The 20807-nt window shown below is 42.9% G+C and overlaps 2 protein-coding genes across 2 annotated transcripts in view; one reads left to right on the top strand and one right to left on the bottom strand.

The window, feature by feature from the left end:
• Positions 1–711, bottom strand: part of TRAPPC2L (trafficking protein particle complex 2 like) — a 5015-nt gene extending 4304 nt beyond the window's left edge. The window contains exon 1 of the mRNA XM_009273083.1: positions 700–711. Within this exon, the coding sequence (XP_009271358.1) occupies positions 700–711 (12 nt within the window). The remainder of the gene's footprint in view (positions 1–699) is intronic.
• Positions 712–3201: 2490 nt separating this feature from the next.
• The window catches only part of GALNS (galactosamine (N-acetyl)-6-sulfatase), a 45180-nt gene continuing 27574 nt past the window's right edge, over positions 3202–20807 (top strand). Inside the window, exons 1-9 of the mRNA XM_009273067.2 lie at positions 3202–3325; positions 4633–4707; positions 5765–5867; positions 8732–8875; positions 10838–10904; positions 11021–11148; positions 11983–12122; positions 13333–13436; positions 19633–19769. Of these exons, the coding sequence (XP_009271342.1) occupies positions 3202–3325; positions 4633–4707; positions 5765–5867; positions 8732–8875; positions 10838–10904; positions 11021–11148; positions 11983–12122; positions 13333–13436; positions 19633–19769 (1022 nt within the window). The remainder of the gene's footprint in view (positions 3326–4632; positions 4708–5764; positions 5868–8731; positions 8876–10837; positions 10905–11020; positions 11149–11982; positions 12123–13332; positions 13437–19632; positions 19770–20807) is intronic.

Genomic DNA, 20807 nt, shown 5'->3' with positions numbered 1-20807 from the left:
TGGCCCACCCTCACCCAGGCCCTGGCGATGGGCGCTCGGCGGGGCACGGTTTGAGCACCAGCGCCTTGCGGGCAGGGCCGCTGTTAGAAACGTTCTGCCGATGCCCGGGAAATTTGTTTGCACGGCATGTCAGAGATGCCGTGGTGGTCGTCCCCGAGTTCGCGGGAGCATCGTGGCGCGTGGGCTAGGTCCAAAGCTGTACTGGTGCCGAGGCAGAGGCCTTTAAATAGAGGTTTCATCAAGTTGGCTCTCCATGAGCCTTATCCTGCAAATTACTCTTTCTGGACATCCTCCGAAGTGCACATCAAGGGCCATTTTTGGGCCTGGCAAGACTTGTGTTTTGAGAGCGTGTCTTGAGCATTTATTTGCTTCTTTGTGCTCCCTAGAGCTCTGTCTCACTGACTCCTGCCGAGCAGAGCTCTCCCTCATGTGCACGATCCCACCTAGGTCGCAGCGTCCAGGTTCACGCGTCACCCCTTCCAGGTGGCGTGGCCTCCGTGTTCAGCCGTCTGCTACATCTGTTCCCTTTGTCGGTAGGCCAGCGCCTGTGGGACAGCACGTGAATAGGGTCTGTACCGTGATTCATGGTCAGAGGTCTTCAGCACAGTGATTCAGGCGCAGCTCACGGGTTGATGGGATGATCTTGAAAAGTTTGATTGAAATAAGCAGGAATATTTAAATAAGTTTGTAAGTACTTACTCTGAAAGCCATCACGCTCGGTTGCTTTCTTTCTTGAGTCCTTTCCCGAGTTTGTGTAAGAAGCAGTGAAGAAAGGAAAGGAAGGCCCAGGCCTGGCGTATCCCTGCCCTGCCCCTCCTTCAGGGCAGAGCTGCCCTGGGTGACCTGCACTAGAGACACTGCACACAAACCTCTCGTTATTCCTTGTGTGTGGATGTCCTGCTGAAAACAAATGAGACTTCTCAGATCTATAAAGTCAAGCCCATATGCAAGTCTTTTGGAATCGGTGCTTACACAACTACATACCTTATCTAGAAGTCTAATCATCTTATCTATCAGTCTGTTCATAATGACTGAGCAATTAACTCCACAGTCCTTGGCGAAGGGTTCCACCGGCTGGTAAATGTTGAAAAACAGGATGTTTTGGTGATTTTCAAACCTTGGTAGAATCGTTCTGAAGTTAAGGCTTGGTTTTGTAGCCTACAAAAATAATTGTGGCGATATCTTCTAATACCAGCGATGGATGTAGTTGTAGTAGCACTGAATAAGGTGCATCTACAAGCGTAGACGAAGAAACTCCAATACGTTTCAGGAAATGTTTTAGAAACCCAAACTTGCCTCCTGAAAATCTAAACAAGAACAAAACTAATTCCGCTAATTTTTGCTCTCTGAACTGGGGGAAGAAAAAAAAAAAAGGCAATAAATCATTAAAGAGCAGAAATAATCACAGATTTGTTTCCAACTAAAAGTCTTTTCGCTTTTGCACCCTGTAGTGGTCTTAGCCGCATGGGTAAGGAAATATATTCGTTTCCAACACGTTGTTGCTGCCATCTTCCTGTTTTGCTTCTCTTCCAATATTTTCATGTCATCTTTCAGGTGTGTTTGTATTATAAACGTGTTGTGTGCCATTTTAAGCTACTTGAAAAGCTAATGAGGGTGGGTTTGTGACACGAAGGGTGGGCAAGCTCTTATCGCCTGTTTGGCTCCGTTCTGCCAATTCAACATGACTGTTGATTTCATAGTGTTTCTACACTCCTGTACAAGATAATTACCTTGTAAGCCTAGTTTTTCTGGCCAGTTGAGCCTCCGGCAGTCCATCTCAATTTTCCATTCAGAATTATTTCCCCCCAAGCTGGTATTCGTAATTTTCGAGATGAAAGCTCCTTGGGGCAGAGATTATCCCACTCTAGAAGTGTTGGTACGGTACAAGACGTGATGAGGCACAGATCCTGACTGGAGCTTCTGTGAACTATTTATTTATTTAATATACCGTTCATTAAAAATACATTTCCATGGTCTTTTTCCTTTGATCCTTCGGTAATTTCTGTGACTCTGTCACTGTGTGTGAATTAGAGCAACACGATGTTCTTTTTTTCTTTCTTCCTTGATGATAAAGACACTGAAGAATCAAGAACTCGGGGGTGATCCCGTTGAGTCCATGTTAATTCCACACCCTAGTGTTAGGTGGTAACATTTAATTGCTCCTCACTCAAACCTCAACAGCCGGCTCTGCAGCTCTCCAGCAATTTTCTTTTCCAAACTGCACCACTGCAGTGTAAATGTTAGACTCTCAAATGGGACCAGACAGATGGTTTTCTAAAGATCTCGATGCATTACGCCCTCCGTATCAGTTGCTCACCTGATATGCATCTGTGTTAAAGAAAGCTATTGCCTCTTTCAAAGCATAATATAATCTCCAGCAACCATGGTGCCTAATTGCTCATTAAGTTGCTCCCTTCTAGAACCTTCTGTTGTAAGTCACTTACTTTTATTTGTATTATTACCAGTAATAGTTTTCAGCAACGAACGTAGACAACGTGATGGTGATTTTACGGTTCTCGTGGCATGTGACCTCTCTGAATTAGGAGGAAGGCGCAGGGTGAAACCGCTGTCTTGCAAATAAGCAGAATGGCATATGATGCCTCTGGCAGGTTTCTCTCCAGAGCTTGATTTTAAAATAAACACTTTCCCTCTTTTCCAGCAGCACTGCTTTTGCGTTTAGACCTTGTCCTTGCATTTCTAATTACATATACACAGATGGATAGATAGATGCAGCAGGCTGAGATGGAGTCCTGGGGTCAATGGTCCAACACAAAACCACGTAGCCAGGGACTGAAGGGTCAGACTTTGCAGCTGTACAACACTGAGCAGATCAGGTGTAACTTCCTTTTCCTCCCCGGTATGTGTGCGCCTGCCAGCCTTCAGGCGCTTGAGTAAGAGTGAAGGCGTTAGGGTTCTTACCCAGTTCTGCTGCAAGTGTTTTAAGGCCTGTTAGCAAGTCATTTAATCTCACGCGTGCCTCAGTTTCCCATTTGCCAATGAAAAGTGTAATAGTTCCCTGCTTCGCAGGGTTGGGGAAGATCATTTTTATCACGTTTGTGAAGTACTCCCTAAATAAGGAGATGAGCACTATAAAGATTTGGAAATGAAGGGATACAATAAAAGCGTTATGTGGGCCCAGAAGCATTGTCGTTGTGGAAGAGTAAAAGTACTTTTACATCTTTTGGTGTGTTCTTTTTACAGATGGGTTGGGGTGATTTGGGAGCTTTCGGAGAGCCTTCTAAGGAAACTCCTAACTTAGACCAGATGGCTTCAGAAGGGATGCTTTTCCTGGATTTTTATACTGCCAACCCCCTCTGTTCTCCATGTGAGTAAACTTGAGTTTTGAACTAGCATGTAAGCATGCCACCTTCTGAGAAGATTGGGACGTTTGCCAGCATCTGACATGAACTAGCAACCAAACCAGTGATTACCCTCAGGGCAGAGTTTGAATTTGGTGCTTTGATCTTGCATTTTGCTCCCTTTTTATTTAAGTTTTGATTGGAAAACGTACAATCTTCGGTTCATACAAAGCCGTGTTTTAGTGATCAAATCAGTCCAGCTAAAGGATTTTTTAAAACATTCTGGTTTAGTATTCTAGCCTCGGTCGTTGCATGTTTTTTCATCTTTCTTATTTTGGGATAAACAGACAAAGCGGTGTCTAAATTGTTGCTGAACATAGTTTGTACAGAGTTTGTCTGATTCCATTGGCTTTGGTGAGACTTTCATGCAAGGAATGGCAGCAGGTTGTGTCCTGCTTTGGACCCTGGTGGTTTGCAAGATTCTTGGGGAAGGGACAATAGATAAAAGAAACGTTTGGGTCTGGGAGACGCAGATATTTTTATCCTTCCTGGTTTTTCTGTGGGGTGGTGTTTTTTTTTTCTGGGAGACGCAGATATTTTTATCCTTCCTGTTTTTTCTGTGGGGTGGGTTGTTTTTTTTTTTCTTTCTTTTTTCCTCAAACCTGATTGGCAGCCAAGAACCGGAACAAAAATGAGGAACGGGGGCTTTTTATTTGGGCTTTCATTTTGGATATAATTTGTCAGTGTGCTGATGACGACGTTGCTCAGAAAAGGCATTTAAAATATGCTGAAGTCCTGCTAAGTCCAGTGGTGGCACTGCATATGCTTAACGTTAAACATCTGTTTAAATGTTTCCTGCAGTCAGGACCTGACTTATTGTCAAAGCTGGACAGCTCTTTCTTCACTACTGCATGACTTTTGTTCAGGCAAGCTTGAAAACTTAGCCTTAAGCATGTAATCAGCTTGTGTTACCATTTCCTCTTACATATATACGTCAGGTTTTCCTTTTAGAATTACTGAGATAGGAGGGCTGCTACATTGACTATTGAAAGTAATTACTCTTCAGCAGTGGGTAATTTAATAGGGGGGCCAAATTTCAGTCGGGTTTGTCCTGGAATGACTCAAATGGTGTCGTATCAGAACCTGGCTATCTCCATGGCTCACTGGAGAGGGGGGTTGCTGCGTGTTCTAATGTGAGTGATCTTAGTAGCTGGCTGTGGCAAAAGGACACTGATGTGCTTCAGTCAGTGCACTGTCCTCAGCCTTAATATGATAATATTAATATTAAGCAGAGAATGCATGTAAAGAAAACACTTTTTGTTGTTATTTGCAGCAAGGGCAGCACTGTTGACGGGCCGTCTCCCAGTGAGGAATGGTTTTTACACCACGAATGCACATGCCAGAAACGGTATGGGCTTCATTCCTGATTTGCCTTCCTCTCTTGATTTCCCTCCGTGCTTTGTAGGAAGTTTTGCTTTGAACAAAGGCTTGGCTCGGTGATCTTCCCCTGTGGATCTTCCAGAGTGGCACAAAAAGATTACCATGTTAACCACTGGTAATAAGTGTGAAACGCATTGCTTCCTCCTCATCAAGCAGAAAACCTCCTCAAATTAAGAGACATAAACAAGGCTGGTTAATCCATTTGCTTCTGCTGGCTGAGAAGTGTTTCCTCTGGGCAGTCTAATTGTTGTCTGGTGAAAGAAAGTCACGTGGGGCGTATGCTAACGCCCAGAGTAAAGAACAAGCTGCTTACAGTTTTATTCAGCAGCCAGTTTTCTAACCATTTCAGCCTTGGCAGTTTTATAGCACTGTTGTGCCCATGGTGCTTCCAGGGCAGATTACCAGTACGTAACGTTTCTGGGTTGATTTTTGGTTCCAGTGTGACAGACGCCACGTGCAACTGTGCAAGCTTGGGCAAGAATCAGCAGCTACCTACTGGTTCACACTGTGTATCAGCAAGTGTGCTTGGCTATCTCCATCCTAACCAAAGTCACACCTTAGAGTCTCAAGGGCCAGAGAACTGTGGACTGGGAGAGACATGGTTTCTTTCAGCTCTTGCACTCTGAGCAAGAGAATCGATCATGTGACTTAGGAAAAAAATGCCTTCGTTTTAGAAAATACAAAGCAAATTTGCAAGAGTAAAGGCAACTCCAATGCATACCTAAAGCACTTGCTTTCTTTATGACCCCCCCTTTCAAGGGTCTCGCCTTCATTCTGTGATGGCAGCCCCCTTTATTATTGGCCGTGGTGTGCAAGTGGGTGGAGATCTCCCTTTGATCTCTCTTAATTAATTTGTTCTCTTCATCTCGTGGCCTGGGAGGACTTCCAAGGAGTGATATTGCTGGAACTTCAAACTAATTGCTATTTCTGATCCAGTAACAGCACTTCTAATGATGGGTAGCCATGAGCTGTTTGCTCTAATATTTGTAAGAGTCGGAAAGAATTTTTTTGTTTGTTTTACACAGCATACACGCCACAGGATATAGTAGGAGGAATCCCAGATTCTGAATTACTGCTTCCAGAGTTGCTGAAGAAAGCTGGCTACATCAATAAGATCATTGGCAAATGGTAAACTTATTTTAAGATCTCTTGCTTTGAGATTGCAGTATGCGTGTGTATGTATTGTGAAGGAGCAGCAGAACAGCCAGAACTGCAGGAAGAAAACTGTTTTGAAGCTCAGATGTCCAACTTTTGAAATCTGTGGTGGATCTTCCCCCCTGCTGTGACCAATTTCTGAATTGAGTGTTACCATTACAAGTACATACATATATCTTCATACAAAGAGTTGAAACGGGGGTGTGTGTGTGTGTATATATATATTTATAAACCCTTCAACTCTTTGTGCTTTCATCCATGTATCACACTACTTAATTTTCTCAAAAAACACCAAGATGTTCCGTTGGAACTTGCCTTGAGCACCTACGTGCTTTTTATCTTTGGCCCCTGCTATATGTTGGGGTTTTTTGTTAATAGAGTAGACTAAATTGTGAAAGCTTCTTTTTGGGGGGGTAGAAGTGTGTGGTATAGAAATAGAGATGCAGACATCTCCAGGGCTACACTGAAGATTGTTCATCGGGTGTAGAAGGGCAGGGTGGATAGGAACAGGCTTGATTGGGATAGTTGATACTAGGTGTTTTAAAAGACCTAGAGGGCTGATCCAATACTCTGTGAATATTGCCCTTTATGGACTTTCATGGAAGTACAGTATAGTCTTTGTAGAGGATACAGAACTTTTAAAAACCAATATTTTGTGTTGTCTGTGAAGAATCGGAAGGGAAAAGCCTGGAAGATATTCAGATCAAACAAGCACAGTGGAATTAACGGTGTAATAGTTGAAACTGGTGCATTTGTAACATTGGAATTTCAAATGTGCTTGTGGGCTGTCATGGAATCCCATGGGGTCTGGGGATCTCTGAACAGTTGATTCACAGTTTGGAACAGTGCTGTAATAAATAAATGCATAAATAGCAACTTCAAAACTACATAGACACCAGAGGAGTACTGCTTGGTTAACAGAATAATTGTTAATGAAGAGACTTCGGACAGGAGTAGTAACAGGGGGATACTGTTTAGGAAAGTCATGGGATACAATTTATTTAACAGTTTCGTTAACGAGTTAGAGAAGAGTGAGTTTGAATTGTGGTCGGATTCACCGGTGCTGCTGAAATTGGAAAGATAGCAAACTAACCTAAGACAGTGAATTATTTATTACCACAAATCCAAACAGCAGAGTGGCCGTGAAGAATTGGATCAGTGGGCTGAATGCAATAAGATGCAGTTCAGTGCTAATAAATGTAAATTCATACACCCAGGGAAAAGAAATAAACAACGCAAATACAGATTGGTTCCAGGCAGTTATTTGGAAAACAGCAAATCTGGAAGGGCCTGCAGCTGTTAGCAAGAAGCAGACTAAATATGAACGTGCAAGTGCACTATCGTTGTGCACCCAAGAACTGTTATCCTGGACAGGACTAGGGAGTGATACTGTACAGCAGCGGTCTCTATCATTTGTGCACACCACCTGCTTCCTAGAAAGGTGTAAAGAAATGCAAAGTACGATAGTTAAATTGGAGTCTCATCCTAGCCACGCATAGAATTTTAGGGCTTGTAAAGATTTTTAAGTTTTCCAGCAGATTTTTATATCCTTTCAGCATCCCTTCTAAAAACTTTTCAGGGTGTCCTGTGACAGTAAGTTCCACAGTTTAATTATATGTTTGCAAGTCAAGTATTTTCCATGATCGGTTTAGAATTTGTTGCGTTTCATTAAATATCTCTCTATTTTTTGTGTTGCGAGAGGGGGAGAATAATCAGCATCTCAGTAATTATTTGATACCTTTTTCAAGTCTCTTCCTCTGTAAGTTCTTTTAGGGCTTTCTTAGAATAAAATATTTTTTCAGGTCCCCTGTGGTATAAACAGCCAGAAATAGCTTTGTATTATCATGCATATAAATGAGGAAGGGGTAAAATCCTGCAGGTCAGACTTGCAGTTTTAGTTACATCACCAAGATACGATCATAGCTGGAATGATGATTATTTTCTCTTATAACTCATTTTGGAATAGAACAGAATAACACCGTGGATCATTTTACTTCAGGTAATGCATTTTATGCCCCTTATGTTCAGAAAGTGTGCAGAAGGTGATGGCACAAAATGGAGAGGTTGCAGATGCAGGCTTGTGAGTGGAAGCTGGAATGATTCAATAAACATTAAGCTACAAAGATCTCCTTTAGAGACTGGGAGAGGATGGGCATTCTGTATATTCAAGATAGTATAAATGAAGGAAACGGAGAATTTGCAGTATAGAAGTTGGAGATTAGAGAGGAGCTTCATCTTGAAGTTAAGGACGGAGAATTTTTAAGCTGCATAGTAGAATGGAGCTTCATCAGGAGTAGCTAAACGTGTCTTATGTTCACATGTGAACGTAAAGAACTCATTCTCATTTACATTCAGGTCTCTCTGTACCATTTTGGCAGCATGAATACTCCATAAAGGGAATGCAGATATAATGGTACTTTTCATGAGCTTTACCTTGTGTTTTTACAGCTTAGTGGTATAATAATGACTTGTCATAGATCAGGATCCTTAAGTAAAACATTATGTGCGTCTTTGCAGTGGCTTTGGGCAGCGTAGTCCATCAGTTCAGATCATCGAGACACTGTGAGAGAAGACACCAATAGAAGGAAATAACGGAAAACAAAGATTGGGCAGTAGACTAAAATGGGATATATGTAAGCACCGGAGCGAGTTTGCATGGATGAACTTGCAACAAGTATGAGAAAGATCAAGACAGTGCTCTGCAGTCATTTATTTGATTAAAATGCTTGAAGTTTTTCTTCTTAGGCAAAGATTGTTTTCTTGCATGCCATTCTGATGAGATTATTATTTGCTTCTTTGCAGTAGAATTTTAACTCATCTCTTTCTTTTGTTCCTAGGCATCTGGGTCACAGGCCCCAGTTCCACCCCCTGAAGCATGGGTTTGATGAATGGTTTGGATCCCCGAACTGCCATTTTGGACCTTTTGATAACAGAGCGCTCCCCAATATCCCTGTGTATAGGGACTGGGAAATGATTGGCAGGTAATTCAGCTACTTGCCTGGTAATGTTATTTTCTTTGCTTTCCCTGCTGACATTACAGTGCTGGAAGATAAGTGCTAGCGTAGCAAACCCATTTCAGTGAAAAGGGGTTGGCAAAAACAGCAGTTGCTTCAGAATCAGAGTTACAGGCTCAGTTGGATGGGCAGTGATCTACAGGTACTTCACCCTGTGGAGGTGAAGTACACCTCGCCAAAGAGGACCTTTATAGCGTGTCAAGCATTGGGAATATCCTGCCTCATATATGATCTGAGATGCTTACTACGGATTGCCCTGACTATCCAGCAGTTAAGCAGTAAGCCAGTGCAGGAAAGACGCTTGTAAAAGTTAATGAAAGACATGAACAGCCCTTCTGGGTCAGGCCCAAGGCCCATTTAATCCATTATACTCTGCGACGACCACTGGTAGTGAATGCTTATAGAAAGGGTATGAGAAAACAGATACGCGGAATGGTCCTTCTCTTGTATGGTTGTACACCTTCCTAAACTGAAGGTTGTGTCCAGATCTTTAATAGCCACTGACTTAACTTCCATGAACTAGTCTTGCCTCTTTTCTAAACCCATTCGTATTTCTGGACTCTACAAGATCCTGTGCCAGGTTCTCATCTCTTGCTTTGCCGTCATACTTTTGAACAGGACTTTCCCTCTAGTCTGGGGATGGCCAATACCCAGCCTTACAAGGCCTGGGTGGTGGTTGGCATTTGAGCTAAGACAGAATTAAGGGAAAGCCTTGTGGGAAAACGCACAAGGCAGACAGAAACAGGAAGGCATAGATTAACCGTCAAGAGGTATGTGAATTTCACATCTAGGAGAGGAAGCGAGGATAGTGCTTCCTCGGGGAAGAAGAGGTTTTGAAGGCAATGCTGGCAGCAAAGGGTACTCAAGCACTGTTGCCTGGGCAGTGCCTGCTGCTTCTCAGTTGTGATTGTGGCACTCTGACTTTTCCAGTTAAAGCTGAGACAATACAGACCTACTTCTACGGTATTGATGCACCTCAGAGACTCGGCATGGTAGTTGACTACTAAACTTCATTCTAAACTCCTAAACCACTTTTTGTAGGAATCCTGTCTTCCTCATCTCTACCTTACCATCTAAATTTAAAGTTGAAGCTTGTTAAATGTGAAGCTAGGTGTTTGATTCTGAGGATTAATAAAGGCCTGAGTAGCAAGGCCAACCTGCCTGTTGCGTGTGGACCATCTAGGGATGTGACTGCCCTACAGTGCCTCCCTCCCAGAGATGTTTGCTTATCCTGTTGCGCCCTAAAGGTTTCCTGTGATGATTTCACTCCACTACTTCTCTTGGAAGCTGGTTCCATTCTGTACTGAAAGACCTCTTTATTTCTTCTCTTCCTGTTTGTAATAACCTTTTGTCTGTTTGCGTAACACCATTCTATGCTCCAAGTCTGCAGTCTGTGCCATTCTTGTCCATTCGCTTTTGAGTCTGGTATCATCTTATTTCACTTGCTGTTATTCTCCTGAGGACTGCCCCCCACCCTTCTTTGTTTAATTGGTGTCTAAAGATACTTCAAACATAATGTTTTCAAAGCAGCCCAAGTTCTGATTCCAGGATTGCTCTATCTCACTGGAAGTTGTGTACTTCTGAAAATTTTACACACATATCAAACAGCTCTCTATTGAAGGAGTAGTGGCATGAGATCTTTAAGCATACTACCCCTATTCTAATAGCTTAACAGTGAAAGGTCGGTGGCTCAGGTTTGTCCAAAACTTGCAGTCGTCGTTAATTTGGATCTAGCTGTTTCACTGCTTTCTCTCATAAGAAAAAATATGGTGACATTCTCTTTAATATCTGAAGAGAGTTTGCTGAATAGCAACGTGACCTGTTTGTCACCTACCTACACAGTAAGTAAAGGGTGGGGGGAAAAAGCCTTTTTATGTTGTATATTCCTTAGGATTGATTTTTTTTCTCTCTGATTCATTTTGTCTTAAGGTATTATGAAGATTTCAAAATTGATCTGAAGACGGGTGAAGCCAACTTGACTCAGATCTACCTGCAGGTACTGTCTATTTTAATGCTGGTTTCTAAGCCGCAGTGACTTTATGCTTCTTTTTTTGGAGAGATTTAGATGGCAGAGGATGATTCCGTTAAATTCATTTTTATTGTTGTTTACAGGAAGCTCTCGATTTTATTAGCAAGCAGCAGGCCAGCCAGCAGCCATTCTTTTTATACTGGGCAATTGATGCTACCCATGCTCCTGTTTATGCCTCCAAACATTTCCTGGGCACTAGTCAGAGGGGACTGTAAGTCTTGTTTTTGTGGGTGTTGGTTTTGTTGGGGGGGGGGGGGTGTGGGGTGTGTTAATGTATACCTCATGCTGCAGAAACAGAAAACCTAAGCAATGTTTATTAGATCCAAGTATGCAGATCATTTCTCAAAAGTGTATGTGTGTGCTGACATACATTAGTTAGTGAGGACTTTGCTTGGATTGTTCTTTAGTAATTTTGCTATAATCTGAAATGAAGATCATGTGACTAAAATGGGGGAGAAGGGGAAGTCTAAGCTCCTTTGCCAGTTGTGTGAGTAATGAAGTGCTGTATGTGGCACAGATGACTTTTTGGAAGGTTTTTGTATGATTAGTGCCTGTTTTAAAAGCCTGTAAATCAGACCAGCAAGTAGAAAAGCGTGCATGAAAAACGCAATATACAGGAGGCAAAGAGCTCTGTAGATATTGTGAGCCTTGCTTCTGAGAGTGCAGTTTCAAATCAGCATCCATAAGCAAAGGTATGTTATCAGCTTCAAGTCTATGGCAAGGTGGCTTTGCCTGTATTTGAGAACTTTATAGCTAAATTTATATCAGTTGCTGGTCTCTGTCCAAGAGTGGCTCACATCTGTACAAATTCTTAATACTCTTAATACCCAAGAGAGGTTGCTCTCTGCAGATAGGAGACACGGGTTTTGCAGTGACAATGGAACAGAATCGTACAGTACCTGATGCACAAAAGAAGTATTTCTCTCTGCAGCACAGGTATAAATTATGTCCACTAAAAGCATTGTGACGGATTGCAATGCATTATGCTGTGTGACACTTCTCCTCTTTTGCTGCCTTTAATGTTTTGCATCTACTTTTGCCTCAGATACGGGGATGCTGTGCGAGAAATTGATGATAGCGTTGGAAAAATCCTAAAACATCTTCAGAAGCTGGGTATCAGTGAGAACACTTTTGTGTTTTTCACCTCTGATAATGGGGCTGCTCTCATTTCAGCTCCTAAAGAAGGTGAGTCTCAGATGAATAAACCTGGGCTGGGGTTGTGACATCAAAGCTTAAATCTCCATGTCTGGGGGGGGAAGAGACCTGTACGTGAGGTTTTCCTTTGTGCAGTTAGGAGAAGCCTCAAAATGCAGAGCATTTACATTTAGAGTTAGCTTATGTTCATTACTTCTGCTCACTGTTGGAGGAGGTATCCTTGGCTAAATGGACTTTTGGCCTAACCCAGTGTGGCTGTTCACCTGTGTGCGTTTCCACTTTGTGCTCCACTATCAGGGGGTGAATATTTTTTAATTTATTTAGGACCAGGCACAACAGCTTAGCAGGGTGTTTACTCTCCATCTGCCAAATGCATATTTGAGCTTTCTGAGTACTTACAGACAGTTGAAGAGTCCCTCCTTCTTTAGCTCTCTTGAAAAACATCAAGAAGAAAAAGTATTTTTGTTACTTCACAAGTTTTCTTTTGTTTAAATGACTGTTTCTCTCAAACAGAGTCATTGCAAATTGATTTTCTAACCCACTCTCTTCTGTTTGGAGGCAGGCTGTCTCGTGGTTATTGGACCACAGAGCAGGGAGTATTCTGAGTTCTGATTTCAGCTGAACCACTGTGTTTGACTTTGTGTGACCTGGAATCAGTCGTGAGACCTCACTGTTTATTCCTCAGCAAGCTTAGCTACAAGGTTGGGTTAAAACCCCAGACATTCCTGCAAAGCACTTGCTGTCTCTGAGAGTGAACATTCAGGGGATGCATGGTTATATTTCTCATTCTCATATCTGCATCTAATACTGCTCTGGTACTTTAAAAGGATTATGAAAAAAATACTATTTCTGCCTGAAAGTGTCAGATTTCCTTTAGTTACAAACAGCAGTTAACATCCTTAAAGGGAAGGAAAATGCCAGTGAAGTATTTTCTGTTTTGTTTGGTTTTTGGCTTTTTCTCTTTGGTTGATAGCAAGTTGTGTTTAACTGTCACTTGCTCCCTGACCTGAAAAGACACTCCTAAAATTTCACCATAAAGGGATATTTAAAAAAACCCCAACACAACAAACAAACAAAACAAAAAAACCCCAAAACAACTCTGGACATGTTAGTTGAAGAAGCATTCATGCAGAAGTGAAAATTCGTTTAAAACTAGCCTAAAAATTTCCTAGTTGACAGTGTCCCTTTGAAATATGATATTGGCATATCGTGGTTTTTATGGCTTCTTTTCTCTCTCTAGGAGGAAGCAATGGTCGTTTCCTGTGTGGCAAACAAACCACCTTTGAAGGTGGCATGAGAGAGCCAGCTATTGCTTGGTGGCCCGGACATATACCTGCAGGAGGGGTAAGTGTCTGCTTTTAACAATTCTGATCGGTCTTAAGTGGACTGAAGTGAATGGACTGGTTCTTGCTGCCTTCAGTGGGCTTTGGATCAGACTTTTAACATGCCCATCGTGTCAGTCAAGACGCTTGTCTAAATAAGGAGCTGAATACTGCCCCTAGAGAACGATGCCATTCCTGTTCATTATTGCACATTTGCATCTAGAGTGTCTATGATTAACCCTTCTGCGAGCACCAAGCGGTCTGGTCTTTTTGTCTTCCTGCTCTATTTAAACCCTTTAGTCTTTTGGACCACAGTATTTTTAGTGGGTTATGTGTTTGAACAAGTTGGAGTGTAAAGACACATTGCTAATGTGCGTCCCAGTCTAGAGCAGGAGTGTGTTGCCCACACACACTCTCTGTGCCCTGAAGTATCAAGCGATTTGACCCTCAACGGCTTTCGCTTTGGTGTTTGATAAGAGTTCCACTCGGGGAGGTCTAGATACCAGACTATTGCTCTTTCCTGCCTGTACACAAATTCAGATATGATCGCTTCAAAATAATCCTCCAGTGGCACTACCAGCCTCTCTTGTCCCAGTCCTCATTAAAGAAAGATGCAATCAATTCTTCTGCAGGCAGGGTTCACAGTAAATAATACAGATTCCCTCCCCTTTGTGAGCATCTCTCATCCCTGAAGAAAGTGATACTTCATTAACTGGGCGCTGTGCTTAAGACTGCAAACTATTCATAAATAAAACATTTTTCTAAGTTGCATTCCTTTTCGGTGGTTTAATTGAGTCAGGATAATGATAATTTATCCTTTAGGAGGAAGCCAACAGATAGCTTAGATCTGCAGCTGAGGGCAGAAGGGTAGTTTGGTTTCATCATTTTTAAAGAGTTCACAAAACCTACTAGGGATGCTTTATTATTTTTTTTAGTTTGAAATGAAAACAGTCTTTTTGTTTAAATTTAAACATTTCCATAAAGCCTTTACAAGCCAAGTACAACAGCCTTGGGCTAGCATATGAGAACATGAAACTGAAGCTGACTGTTTTGTTTTCCATGTCCAAACTGAATAATGTGCTAAAAGTAAACATGCATTATAAATGGGGACAAGTAAATACCAAATTTAAAAATTCTTTCCATTGTAGTAACTCTGAGGATAATTAAGAACATGAGTAGAGAAATCATCGTGCCTGCTTATTTTCTAACTGCATCGGGCTGGTACCCCTCTCACAGGTAGTCTTTTGCATGTAGTGCAGCAGTGAAGCTTTATGTGGTGCAGAACGTTCTCGGTAGCCTGCTGCGATGCATGGCTTCCTGCTTGAGGCCACAGTTGAAGCTGCTGTTTGAATTCCTGTGAACAGTCATTTCTGTGCAGAGTTAACGTGTTCGCATAGGTGGGTGGACTGACCAACGCCGTGCTATCATGAGCCCCTGCATGAGCTCGCATGCTCAGCGAGCTGGACAGTGTGCTTAAGGCTTATTGGGCAGGTATGCGCCCAAAAATCTCCTCCTCCACCGCTGTTGATATCATCCTTGGCACTTAAGCACGTGCTTAACTTTAAATCCTCCCTATCCTGGGCTCCGATTCATGATGCTGCCTGCCGAATGTCTGCACATGCAGGTGTTATGCTCCCAGATGTCCTCTTGGGCTCCACTCGGGTACCTTGAGAAGTCTGTTCTGAACTCTGTCCCCAGGATGTGCTGCTTTCCTCTGAGTTAGACCCCTGTGTGATGCTACTGATGAGTAAATATGTGATAGCTACTTATATGTCTTTTCTGCTTGTATTCTTGCCATCGAGGCTCCAGCACTGGTACCCACAGCAGCACTGACCGCAGGTGAGAGGTTTGGCATTGCTTCCGTGTAATACAGCTCACGCTACGTTGGCCTGTAGGCGCCTGTAGTTACTGCTTCATAATCGCCTCTTTCACTGACATAGTAAGTGAAGAGACACGTGTTTGCTAGTACATTTTTGGCTTCTTTTCTGTATCTTACGGAGTCTTCAGCTTCAACATCTTCTTGACTGCGAGTTTAAACTAGTCAGCCTAAGTCCTGTGTAGTCCAAGTAGCTGTAAAATGTGGGAAAACTGCTTCAAAGTCTCTCGTTGCTCTTTCTTTTCAAAAGAGCTGAAGGAAACAAAGGCTTGGGAGCCCTGAACCAGGGTGGAAGCAAAGAGCTTCTCAGGAGTGCCAAGCACAAAGCTGAAGGGTCAACTCCTCCTTCCTGCGCTGGTGTTGCTCCCGGTGCAACGGTTGTTCCTTTCCAGCCGTGGACATTTTGAGGAGCAGGCGGAGGTCCAGCAACCATTTCAGCTGGCACAACTTCAGCCAGAATAAGAGGGCTTGTGTCTCTGGCCAGTGAAATCCAGTTATTGGGTGGAAGGCTCATCCCGCTGGTGGGATCTGGCAGTTTATTAATATCTTGTTGATATATAGGATTGGGGTTTTTTTGTTTCTATTAAAGGGTACATTTGTTTGCTTAAATAAAGGAGAACCTTTTTATTTAAACAAGTTAGGTGACAGGATTGTGAACACTTGGCAGGACATTGATAGAGGTTAGGATAATTGGTGCAGTTGGCTAATTTGCAGGTTTTTGGGGGAGAGGGATGCCTTGAAGAGTGCGTGTTGCTCTTGGCATCAACATTCAGTTAATTCTGGTCCCCCGTCAGGAATATTTATTCGCACACAAACAGCCTTTCTGCAGTTTCCTCCTCAGCTATGTTTTCCAGGTGAATTCACAACAAATCAGCATTTCAACATTCCCCACATCACATCTGCCTTCTGGAAGGATCCAGCTGGAAAAAAAAAAAAAGAAAAAAAGAATCATATTCTGTTGGTATTTGAATCCTCCTCCTCTCTTCCCTCACCCTCCTCCCCTTCCTCTCTCGTGCCTGCTTCCTGAAGGAGAAAAGAACATATCAACCCAAAGACAGCATTGCAACCTTTTCTTCACTATCTCCCATGGGGCGCAAATTGAAATTGAATTAGACAGGGATATCAGGTCTGCTCGCTGTGATAACTGTAAAAGGATTTTATTTAAAAACACCCTGACATTTGTTCACCCAGTTTCAAATATTTAGCTTTCCTCCTTTCCATTCCTGGCGGGGGCGACTTTATTAATTGTCGCCTTTGATTCAGAGTTAAAGCTTGAAAGCACTGATAACAGCAGTGGTGACTATTTCTTCTAGCGACGTGGCCCACAGCAAAAGGATTTCATTTTCTTAAAGACGTTATGTGTATACGGAGAGTTTATTAAAAAGAAGGGGGGGGAAAGAGGGGGGAAAAATCCGTTCTTACGTGAGTAATACCGGCTGTTTCTCACTGATACGAGCAATATCTGATCTCACTCTTTTTTATATATTATTTATTTTCTCTGGGCTGTTGCCCTCTCTGGATTTTTCTTTTTCTTAAAAAAAAAAAAAAAAAATGGGAAAGGCAACTAGAATGAAAGAGCACTGTTGACAGGAGAAAATGGTAATTTTTTTATTTTTCTCTGAAAATACTTCAAAGTTTTATACAAATATTAACCTTTTTTTTTCTCCCCTTCTTCAATGTGGTGCTGCAGAGCACAGATAAATCCAAGTGGCTGTGGCATGGGCATTTAATTTCCTTAAGAAGTTTTCTCTGCTTCATGGAAAAATGTTGTCTGAGACCAGAAACGTAATTGGATGATTAAAGAGAGTCATCTACATCTGGTTATGGTTAGTAAGGGCCAGTGCAAGAAGACCGTGGTGGCCCCACAGGATTGTCACAAGGCGATGTATAAATTAGGTGATATTAGAGGCACGAGTCTCAGGTCACTGATTGCCTCTTGCTGCCTGTTATCAAAAGATTGAGGCGAGGGAATGGAGCGACAAGAAGAAAAGTCACTTTCGGATTTGCCTTATAAATTGTGAGAGACCTAATTACAAGAAGTCTCAGACACCAGTTTGCCTGCCTGCTCCTGACGTAGCAGTTGTCAGGGAGCAGGCATGTGCCAGATCTCCTCTTTATTAGACTCTGAGCTCTGCATATGGTGTTCTGCTGACCCCGCAGCTCTCCAAAGGCATGCTCGGGGTAAATTAGCTGGCAGATGAGCCCTCGAGGGACTGAGCATCTTTGCCGAGATGCTGAGCACTTGTAATCCCCTTTGACTTCAGAGGGAGTGCAGCATTCCCAACACCAGTGGCTCGTGAGGCTGTCCGGCTCTGTAATGTGTGAGCTGACGGTTTGGGTTTGGGGTTTGGTTTTTTTTTTTTTGAACGCGTGTGTACTGTTTGGTTTTTTTTTTTAATGTCAGTCCTCTTTGCATGCACATCTGAGACCAGAGAAGAGCCTGTGCAAGGGGACGGTCCAAGGAGCACGCAGCGCTGCCTGCCACAGTTAATCTCGTGGACGGCACAGCCGGCTTTGGTTCTCCCCAGCGGTCCATGTTCACCAAATGGCCCCGGGGAGAGGAAGAAGCAGGGTTACCCCATTGGAGGGCTCAGTTCTGTTTCCTTCTCCACAGCTGTGTATCAGAAGATCCCCATCCTTTTCTCCATGCAGAAAGGGAACTTCATGTATACATCTGCTTTTTGCGAGGGATTTGTGGGCTCATCTCTATTTGTCACTGCCTACAAGGACAGGCTGAGCATGACCTCTTTCAGGCTGCCTGCTGCAGCAATGCCCATGAATAAGGCTTAACCTCAGATGCCTGAGGCCTTCTGCAAGATCTACTGATCCAACTGCTTTCCTGGGCAAGGGTTTCCATGGCCAGGCTTCCTCTTGTGCTTAGAGCTTTGCACTTTGATTTCTTCTTAAGAGTTGTGGAAGTATTCTTGCATGCAGCTTTAATATTATGTGTTCCTGCCAACACCTTTTGATAAATGAAAGCCATTAAAATTTGAAATTACTGTAATCAAGTAATGTGATATTGTAATGTGAAACTTGTAATCAGTCCCCTGCATGTTGCTTTCTCCAGTTTCTTTTTTTAACTTGTTAATTCTTCCTTTAACTGTTCACTTTTTTCAGCCCGGTCTTTTAATAAAAGGCTTAGTGTCCCAGCAAAAATAGCATTTTCCCTTCAGCTTATTTTTTCTTGAGCCAGCATCTCGCAAAAATTCATTTATCATGTTATCGTTTGTTGTCGTATTTAAATAATTAGTGTCAGCTTACAGGCTGGGGTCCATTTGTGCGTAGAAAGAGGATTTGGAGATAAAAAGTCTTTGATAGTCCCAGCATTGTAATGTTCACACTGACATTCGCAGGGCTGCTGCTAGGACTTGGATTTCAGTCAGAAAGTGCTTCTGTACTTACAGATGTGGGCTTGTATCAGATGGCTTCTTGTCTCCAAACAAGTGGTACGGCTGAAAAGGCTCTTTTCATGTCGCATCTTGTGCTGGTGCATCCTGGTGCAAAACAGTCTTGCTCTTGATTTGAATGTATCTGCTTCAATTTAGTGTGTCGCTGGCTAATTAAACATCCTACGGCAGATAACTGTAGCATACCACAGGGAGGATGGGAGCAAAGATTCAGAAAGAATCAGTCAGAACAGACTTTTTAGATTTTTAAAATATAAATAATTAAGACCAGAGAGATAAGTATGTCTTCCAATTAAGGAATAAAAAAGAAAAAAGCAAGGGGGGGAGGGGGGGAAAGCTTGCACATCTCCATTGGAGCCAAAACCAGATGTTTTTCTCCCTTATTAAAATACATACTAAAAATACCACAACTTTACAGTTCTTGAATTGTTGGAAATGGTTTGCAGATGAAGTCATCGGGCTCTTTTTGTTATTATCCATCTATCCGTGTGCTTTCTGGGAACTCTCTCAGGGTATTCTGGACTCCAGAGATGACCTGGAGAGGTAACAAATCAAGGACTTTTTTTTCCTCTTGGTTTAAGTGCTGATTTTTTCAAGCCGCAAATGACTTGGAATTTGCTAAATTAAGTTCAACTCTGCGAAAACATGCTCCTGTAAAGTAGATGCATAGCGAGAAGTGAGAAGAAAGAGAGGAAAATGAAAAAGTGAACCAAAATGCAAATGCTCCCTGGAAGTGGAGAATTATGGATCATCTCCTTTATTATTTTAATAGGAGGTTTGCTGGTGACTGCAGCACCGTAAAGGGAGATATTCTCAAAAGATGCTTAGCGGAGAAGGTTCAGGAAGCAATACTTCTGCTTTGGTGGAAACCAGCCTGTTTCGTTTTGGCTTTTACTGAAGGTCTTTTTGCAAATGCGTTCCTGCTGATTTTTCAGGTCAGTCATCAGCTGGGCAACGTGATGGATCTCTTCACCACCAGCCTCTCTCTGGCGGGACTGCAGCCTCCCAGTGACAGACAGATTGACGGCATCGACCTTTTACCTGCCATCTTGCAGGGCAAGCTAATTGACAGGTTGGTTATGAGCCCAGACCTCCGACCCTTGCCTCCAAACTGAAGTGATGCCATTTGGGGTTATTTTTTAAATCAGGTTTGCAGAAATATTTTATAAACTGAATTGATGCATCTTTACTCCTGCTCGGTGAGGTGGGGTAGCACCAAAGCTTTTCGCTATGTGCTAATTCTCTGGTGGTGCAAGCAAAGGTGGGATTTCCTGACACGCGGCATGTTGCCATACAGCGGAGTCTGCGGACAGATGAAAATGTCAGGGGGTTAGCAGGGATCCCTGGAACAACATATGGCAACAGGGGAGATAAAAGCCTGGGAACTGTAGCCTGGGTAGGGGAGAATACATTATTTATTACTGGGAAAATGTCCAAGAGTATGCTGGGTCTTTATAGCCCCAGCTGGAGAGAGGTTGGAGGTAAAGGCTGGGCTGCTGTGGATGAACTGGAAGTCCACCTCCTCCCAAGGTCCTGTTTCTGTGGATGCTTTTGCAAGAATAGATTTGGGTTAAAGACCTGGGATCTTTATGGGCATGGAGGAGTGCTGTCAGCTGTTGGGTACAGGCACTAATATCTGACAGCAAAGATCCTTGGCTCTCTTGTTGGAAGGATTGGAGGTCAGGAGAGGTCTTGTAGTTGTGATTTTGATGAGGAATTTGGCAGCCTGGGAAATCTGAATACAAACATATTGTTTCTCTGTGAGACAGGGAGGAAACACATGCATGGAAAACATATTGGACTTCTTTTCTGTGTTGGACATAAGGCTTTGTTCCGTAAAACTGCTTTTGTGCCCATTAACGCAAGAAGCATGCGTACAGTATTACCTGAGAGCTCAGCCAGTGGCTGACATGAGGCATTGCATATTCCTCAAACACAGCCTATCCCATCTTCACTTCCGAAAGTTTGTAAAGTGTCTTTGTTGTTTTAAAAGAGAATTTCATTGCAGCCACCAATCCCTTGGAACTGGTGCTGTTTGTGTTACAATAGCAGTCACTCGAGGTGCATCATGGCTTTTTCTCCTTTTTTCCCCCCCCCCCCCCACCCTCCC

Source organism: Aptenodytes forsteri, unplaced genomic scaffold (assembly GCF_000699145.1).
Source record: "Aptenodytes forsteri isolate BGI_AS27 unplaced genomic scaffold, ASM69914v1 Scaffold271, whole genome shotgun sequence".
NCBI classification, from domain to species: domain Eukaryota; kingdom Metazoa; phylum Chordata; class Aves; order Sphenisciformes; family Spheniscidae; genus Aptenodytes; species Aptenodytes forsteri.
The sequence above is the reverse complement of the archived record's forward strand: the minus strand, read 5'-3'. Positions and strand labels throughout refer to the sequence as shown.